The sequence below is a fragment of the Notamacropus eugenii genome, chromosome 3 (genome assembly GCF_028372415.1).
Source record: "Notamacropus eugenii isolate mMacEug1 chromosome 3, mMacEug1.pri_v2, whole genome shotgun sequence".
In the NCBI taxonomy this organism is placed as follows: domain Eukaryota; kingdom Metazoa; phylum Chordata; class Mammalia; order Diprotodontia; family Macropodidae; genus Notamacropus; species Notamacropus eugenii.
In genome coordinates, this window is record NC_092874.1 from 194759301 (window position 1) to 194767010 (window position 7710).

At 44.4% G+C, this 7710-nt stretch overlaps 1 protein-coding gene across 3 annotated transcripts; it reads left to right on the forward strand.

Moving 5' to 3' along the window:
- The first annotated feature begins 35 nt into the window (after positions 1–35).
- On the forward strand, positions 36–5484 carry LOC140533697 (glyceraldehyde-3-phosphate dehydrogenase-like). 3 transcript variants are annotated; one of them, XM_072653782.1, is made up of 12 exons: positions 36–309; positions 971–1026; positions 3166–3265; positions 3379–3485; positions 3579–3669; positions 3831–3946; positions 4114–4195; positions 4381–4532; positions 4636–4714; positions 4820–4903; positions 4981–5078; positions 5220–5484. In XM_072653782.1, the coding sequence occupies exons 2-12, from the start codon at positions 1004–1006 to the stop codon at positions 5287–5289; spliced, it is 1002 nt and encodes a 333-aa protein (XP_072509883.1). In that variant the 5' UTR covers positions 36–309; positions 971–1003; the 3' UTR covers positions 5290–5484. The 3 variants fall into 3 exon arrangements, with proteins under 3 accessions (XP_072509883.1, XP_072509885.1, XP_072509884.1); XM_072653784.1 differs by having other exon boundaries at positions 308–359; XM_072653783.1 differs by lacking the exon at positions 36–309 and adding an exon at positions 486–585.
- Positions 5485–7710: the final 2226 nt, after the last annotated feature.

Below are 7710 nucleotides of genomic sequence, written 5' to 3' on the forward strand. Positions count from 1 at the left end.
GGCCATGGTAGCAGGGAACCAAGGAAAGGCTTCCTGCAGAAGAACCTGGGGCTTGAAGGGAACGTAGGAAAAAACCCTGGAATTCCAAGAGGTGCATGGTGGAGGTGAAAAGGGAAAGCACTGCAGGCTTGGGAGACAGCCCATGCAACTGGAGACGGCTACTGGAGTGTCCTGTGTGTGTGGCCAATTTGTCCCCATTTTTGACCTTGGAGATCTAGTAGAAGGGGAGGGGTTGTTGTCTGGGCCCTTATAAAACCCAGCTCACTCCTCCCTTTTCGCTGTCAGCTCTTCCCTCAAGCTCAGTGCCAGGTAAATTCTCCAGAGGAAACAAGGACGGTGGGGATGGGGATGGGAGTGGGGTAAGAGAGAGAGTAGGGAGATCCGGAATGTGGACCCTCGTGCACCTTCCCTCCCTTTGATCTTTAAGTGGGAGTGAAAGATGTATATTAGAGAGGAAGGGCTGGGGTGGGGCAAAGAGTTGGTGTGGATTCATGGATCTAGGGGCCTGGAGCAGAGGGAAGGAGAGATTAGACCAAGGACTGGGACCTGAGGCATCTGAGGGATGGAGGCTGGAGGAGCAGCTAGGTAATACAGAGGATAGAGTACTGGCCCTGGAGTCAGAAGGACCTAAGGCATTTGACACTTACTAGCTATGTGACCCTGGGCAAGTCATTTGACCCCAATTGCCTTGAGCAAAAAAAAAAAAAAAAAAAGGAACAGAGGCTGGACTCTGGGAGCCCTCCCTCCTCTCTGTACATCCCTGGAATGTATGAATGGATGGAGCAAGGAAGGGAGTTGGAGATGGTGACTTCTGAGCTATTCCCTAGAAAGGAGCAAGAGTGTTTTGGGGTTTTTTTGGAGGGGGTAGAATGAGAAGACCTTTGGGTTGAACTGGGACTGGGTGTGGGGGGGAGGGCTCTAGAAAAGGGAGGAGAGAGGCCCCTGATTCAACCCCGTCTTCTGCCCCCAGGATCTGCTACTTCAGTCGCATCCCAGAAACAACATGGTGAAGGTCGGAATCAACGGGTGAGTGGGATCTAGGCAGTCCCCAGAGGGAGGGAGACCCCAGGGGACTTGATGCAGCCTAACCCACCAGCCTCTTATTGGGAATCCAGCTAAAATAATAGATATTTTTTTCTAATCTCTTCTCTGAGACCCACCCTGAGGAAAGGTAAAACCCTTCAAGGAGACTCCAAGGTCAGAGGCTTGAGCTCAGCCAGGGCTTTGCCTATACTCAATGGTGCCTTGTGTCCTTGGGCTCTTCCCCACCCCCACCCCCCCCACCCCCCCACCATATCCTCTCTCCACCACCCTCTCCACCCCCATACAGCTGTCCCAGCTGTTGCTATGGGGTGCAAAAATCTTCCACAGGATTCTCTCCCCTGGATCTCTTCTGCCCTTTCTCACCCTCCAGGGCCACGTGAAGAATGGGGGGAGGTTGGGGTAAGGGCTCCTGCCCTCCCCCTTGTTCAGCACTTTCTTTCCCCGACTAACTCACTTCACATCAGAGAGAGGGCGCCTTCTTCCATGGGTCACCCGCATAGCCATGTTGTAAGAGGGAAGGAAATGAATGAGCAACCTCAGATCCTCATCTCCTCCACTTCCCTTCCTTGACTCACCCTCTTTAGTGCCTACCCCAGGGGGAGGACAAACACTTCCTGCTAGGAAATAGGGCAGGTAAGAGGCACCAGGACACCTCCACTGTCTATTATCTGATGCTAGCTCTTTCATTAGCTTCCTCTCTTCTCAACCCTATCTGTATCTCAGTTGGAGCTTTCAGAACCCAGGAACCCATTCCACCTCATCCTGGTCTCTCTCAAATTGTAGGATTTTAGATCTGGAAGAGACCTCAAATAATATAATCATCTAGTCCACTTTCATTTTAAATTTTAAGAAAAAGGTAGCCTCCTCAGCATAGTAAAAATCCCATCCCCTTTCCCCTAATTTCCATGTTTTAGTGCTTCAGGAGAACCCCTTCCCAAAGTGATTTGTGGGTGTGGTAGCTTTAACATAATGCTGAGTCATGGATGTCTAGAAATGAAAATTTCCACTGTAAAACTGTCTTAACATGACAGTGTCCCATTCATTTTCTTCCCTCAGCATGTGTGTATCTATTGGGTTTCCCCATCCCCAGAGCTAATCTTGCCCAAAAGGCCAGCCTTGTAAAGGTCATTTTGAGGATTGGGTATCTGTGATCCCTAGGAGAACCCTGCCCCTCTTCATTTTGGCCCCCAGAAACCAGATCTCCCCTACTCCACCCTGAGGCTAAATATAACTGTCTGACCTTTCTGTAGCCAGGGAACCTAGCTTTGCTTTCTCTTATATAGAACACTGTAAAACCTCTAATATTGGGGAAGGGAAGAAAGGCCCACTCCAATGATCATTAACTGGCAAAGTGTAATCCAGTTAAATTCTGGAATTGGGCGAGGTGGATGAGAAAGAAATGAGGACTTCAGATATTACAAAAAAGTCTTTGCTCTTCTTGAAAGGAGGGAGTTTAACTTTTCATGGATTAATTTCTAACCTTTAATCCTGCCCTTTGAGCTCTGGGATTCTGACTAAAGTCCTCTACCTCTGAGGGCTGGAAGCCTAGAAGCTGACTGGGGGTGGGATCCTGGCACATACTAAGATAGGTGCTATGTTGTAGCTATGTCTGAGCAATAGATTAAATGGACTGTTTTGATGTGACCTTTTCTCGTTTGGGAAGAGATTAACAGATCGTGGATTATCAAGGGATAGGGAGAAGGGGCAACTTTTATATCCAGCATCCCTTGGTATACAGCAAGAACCCTTTATTCTGTGGTCTCAGATTATACCCAGCCTGCTTGATGGGCATGTCCAAGGTATGTGTTTCCACATATGTTAAAGGTAGAGGAACCCTGTAGGACAAAGGATAGCACTGATGTAGAGAACAGCCTCTGCCGTGCAGGTTAGCACCTTTTCTGCAATCTCTAGTGCACTGAGAGGTTGAGACTTGCCCAGGCTTTCATGCCAGTCTGTGTCAGTGGGACGTGAACCCAGCTCTACCTGGCTCTGAAGCTAGCTATACTGTTGCCTATTAGGAAAACTATTTTCCTAGATAGACTTGCATAGAACCTCCCATTTTCTTAACTTTGCTCCTCAGTTTATTCCTCTCACTACCTTTGTTTTCTGCTCTCTTGCCAGATTTGGCCGTATTGGGCGCCTGGTGACTAGGGCTGCATTCACCTCAGGTCACGTAGATGTTGTGGCCATCAATGACCCCTTCATTGACCTCAACTACATGGTAAATAGTGCCTCAGTGGCTGGGAGCAATAAGGTCTGAGCAGCCTGGGAAGGGATGGAGGAACCTGTTTCTGCTGGGTCTGATGAGGCTTCCCACACCCTTGTCCTCTCTAGGTTTATATGTTTGAATATGACTCGACCCATGGCAAGTTCAAGGGCACTGTCAAGGCTGAGAATGGGAAGCTGGTGATCAATGGAAAAGCCATTACCATCTTCCAGGAGTGAGTGTGGTGGGCAGGGTGGGAACAAACATTGGGGTTTGAGAAGATACACAGGGAGCAGGAGGTGTTCACAACTGCTTTATCCTCTTGTAGGAGGGATCCCACCCATATCAAATGGGGAGATGCTGGAGCCGAGTATGTTGTAGAGTCCACTGGAGTCTTTACCACCATGGAAAAGGCTGGGGTGAGTAGTGGGTGAAGAGGCCACCTTCTTTCCTTAGGTAAAGAGTTTCTCTTTGGGAGATTAGAGTGGACATCATCTACCTAGAAAATGGGCATGGGAGTTCATCTACCAGGAAGGGTGAATTCAGGCTCTGTAATTTGCTTCTTCTTTTCTCTGCTCAGGCTCACTTGAAGGGTGGAGCCAAGAGGGTCATCATCTCTGCCCCTTCTGCTGATGCCCCAATGTTCGTGATGGGAGTGAACCATGAGAAATATGATAAGTCCCTTAAGATTGTCAGGTGAGAAGGGCTGGTGATTAAATGGTCTAAGGTTGTAAGTGAAGAAAGAATTGAAGCAGGCCTTGCTCAGAGAAGGGAGGAGGAAGGGACACTAGTGATTACAGTAGGGAAAAAGAAGGAAATTGTCTAGACTGGAACATCTTTCCCTGACTTCTTTCCTTTCTCAGTAATGCTTCCTGCACTACCAACTGCTTGGCCCCATTGGCCAAGGTCGTTCATGACCACTTTGGCATTGTGGAAGGACTCATGGTATGGATAGAACATGGAGTAGTGAAAATTGGGCCCCTGTCCTAATGGCACCAAAGGACCAGTGTTGGGGGGAGAGGGGGGGTATCTGTCACATCACCCTCAAGATCCTGGCAATGAAAAGCTTGTGCTGCTAGTAGAGGAATACATTGTGCTGTGCCAGGCCTGACCCTTTCCTCTTATTGCAGACTACAGTCCATGCCATTACTGCTACCCAGAAGACAGTAGATGGCCCCTCTGGTAAGCTGTGGCGTGATGGGCGTGGTGCTGCCCAAAACATCATCCCTGCTTCCACTGGTGCTGCTAAGGCTGTAGGCAAGGTCATACCTGAGCTGAATGGGTAAGATAATCTTGGTTTTTCTCTGCCCTGAAGAGGTCATGGAAAAGAAAACAACAGAAGTGAGACATTTTTACTATGACACTAACCATATCCTTCTCTGCAGGAAGCTCACAGGCATGGCCTTCCGTGTTCCTACTCCCAATGTATCTGTTGTGGATCTGACCTGCCGCCTGGAGAAACCTGTAAGTGTAGCATTAGACAAAGGGAGTTTGGGAATTCCTTGCCTGATGGACTACACAGTAGAACAGCAGTTAACAGAAACTTAAATCCTTCCTTTTCTTTTCTAGGCCAAATATGATGATATCAAGAAAGTGGTGAAGCAGGCATCAGAGGGACCCTTGAAGGGCATCTTGGGCTACACAGAGGACCAGGTATGCAAGGGGAAAAATATCATCAGAAAGATTTGACAAATTGGAACTTCATTTAACATAAACTTCCCTCTTGCAAGGTTGTGTCCTGTGACTTTAACAGCGACACCCACTCTTCCACCTTTGATGCTGGCGCTGGTATAGCCCTCAATGACCACTTTGTCAAGCTCATTTCTTGGTATGTGGCACCGTGAATGTGAATTTTGTGTTTGTATGTAGGAAAGGGTCTAAGGAGCTTACCAGAATAAGTATATAACATGGTAGCTGCCTTCCTCCTAAGCTAATGAAATTCTCACCTGTCCTTTGTCTATCTTCCTAGGTATGACAATGAGTATGGTTACAGCAACCGTGTAGTGGACCTCATGGTCCACATGGCCTCCAAGGAGTAAAGTGGAAAGCCATGGATCTTCATCCCCAGTCAAAAAAGGAATTCCATCACTGGGGAGCCTACATTCCTAACATGTTCCTGTACTGGGGATACCATGTCCCATTCACATCCTTGTCCCAATACACCCCTGTAGTAGGGGGGAGAAGCCTAGAGTCCTGTATTGTGTACCATCAATAAAGTCACCACATTCAGTGCATTTATTGTCTACCTTGTCTTTTCTGGAAGAAACATTAACTACTTATCTCAGTGATTATGGATGAAAGTGCTTTTCCCTTAAATAAATACTTCTCAGATTTTTTATGTAAAGGGTAGCCACTAGCCTCTGAAAGATGAAAAGTAGCAATAGTATAAACAGTATCATCACCAACCTTGTGTTAGGAGTTGGGTACGTATCTGTATGTTTCTTAGCCTTTGTAAAGAATTCGGATGAATGTAAAGCATTCAAGGTTGCTGCTCATTGCTTTTCCATGTGTAGGTTAGGCCCACTCTTTGGGGGACCTGGGAGATGGTTACATTCCAGACAGACCCAATGTTGCCAGTAATATAAGGAAAAACTTTCTAAATGCTAGAGCTGTTAAAAATATCAATCATGTGGATAGGAATTAGAGGTGTCACTTCTAAGTCTGAGAAGGATGGTGGTGTATATGGTACCTGAGGACAAGTCTAGTAGGCTGGAAAGGCTTCACAGGGGATACTATATTTCTGAAAAGTCAAGTCATCTGTGAGCCAACTTCCTAGTAATGAGCCTTTCAGACCTAGGCCAAAAAGCTGTCTTCCGAAGTATGAAAAGAGCATTTACATTCATGAGACCTGGGTACAGTTTCAGAGTCAGCTTAATCAATGACCACCACCATACCTTATTCAAACTGGCCAATGAGGAGAGAGCAGAACAGCAAAGAACAAAAACACAATCTCTAACTCAGCTGCTCCAAATCATCCCAAACTTTCACAAAAGTATATTTCTTTTTAATTTTTTAAAACTTATTTTAAATTTGAATACAAAAACTAAAACACGCAATAAGAAAAGAAATATAAACCTAAGTATTTAAACTTAAATACAAAATAAGAAAACAAAAAAAACCATTCCCATATGCACAGAACTTTAGAGGATTCAAAATATACAGCAATAAATTTCCATTTCAAGAAAGCCTATATAATAAATACTATGAGTTTGGTTCAGAGTTCAGTTATGTTCAGAGCTGTCCATCTTTTTCTTTGGTTCTCTGCTATGCACTCCACTTTTTTCTTTCCCCCCTTCCTCCTTTCTCCCCCAATAAGGTACAATTAAGCACAGATATATGTGTGTATGTGTGTGTGTGTACACAAACACAAATGCATACATATGCACACATCTATACATACATCTATACACATACCCATATATATATAATACATATGTACTTACACACACATAAATATACTTAGATATCTATAATCATATTCATATACAAATACATTCACATGCATCTCTATACAAGACCATACTATACTTACTCATCCTCTAAGTCCATCAACTCATTTCCTATACCACAGCAATATTCCATCCTTATACTGTCATGTTAAATAGTCTAAAACAATATTAATATGGCTGACATATAGTGTAGTTTCCCTATGTTTGTTTTATGATTAAATCTCTCTTGGCTTCATCTGGGATCATGATTACTATTCGTTTTTTTCCCTAATAAATTCTACTCCTCATCTGTGTTTATCTCTTATCCCTCCTGACTCCTCTACTTTACTTCTACCCAGTACCTTGCCCTCCCTATTACTTAACCTACCCCCCTTCAAAGACCTCTCCCTTATCCTCCTATTACCATTAAACACCCTTCTATTATCCCATTATCCTAAGCCCTCACCCTTTCCTCTAGAAATCCCCCTGTATCCTTCTCCCCACTTTTATCCCATTGGCCTTTTATTTCTTTCAGAATTTAGAAGACTTTAACACCTTTCTGACCTTTCAAACTCATTACAGATGAAAGTTGGGTTCTAGAACTACCAGCCCTCCTGTCCCATCTAATTCCTATCAGTTCTTCTCTCAGAACTCATTTGTATAAAATAATTACTTTTTTTACCTGCTCCTAAACAGTTTTACTTCTCAAAAATCATATCATTCTCAGGTCTACCTCAATCTTTCCCATGAACTACCCAATTACTAACAAGAAAATTAGACATGCATTTTACTTTTCCTCATATAAAAAAAGGTAAGCAATCTCTCCTGAGTTCCTTGAAATTAGTTTTTGATATGTACCTCACATTTCTCTGGAATCTTATATGCAAATCTTCTAAGTCCAGGTTTGTTTGGTTTTTTTTAATAAAATCCTGACAATTCACTAAATGTCTATTTTTTTCCATTCAGGATTATGCTTCACTTTTCAGCCCCAATTTCAGTTCTTTTGCTTTTCAATATACAGTGTTCCAAGAC

Coding starts and splice junctions, on each gene's coding strand:
- LOC140533697 (XM_072653782.1), top strand. CDS start 1,004: ATGGTGAAGGTCGGAATCAACGG. Junction 1,027..3,165: donor GTGAAGGTCGGAATCAACGG/GTGAGTGGGATC, acceptor CTCTCTTGCCAG/ATTTGGCCGTATTGGGCGCC. Junction 4,715..4,819: donor CCTGCCGCCTGGAGAAACCT/GTAAGTGTAGCA, acceptor TTTCTTTTCTAG/GCCAAATATGATGATATCAA.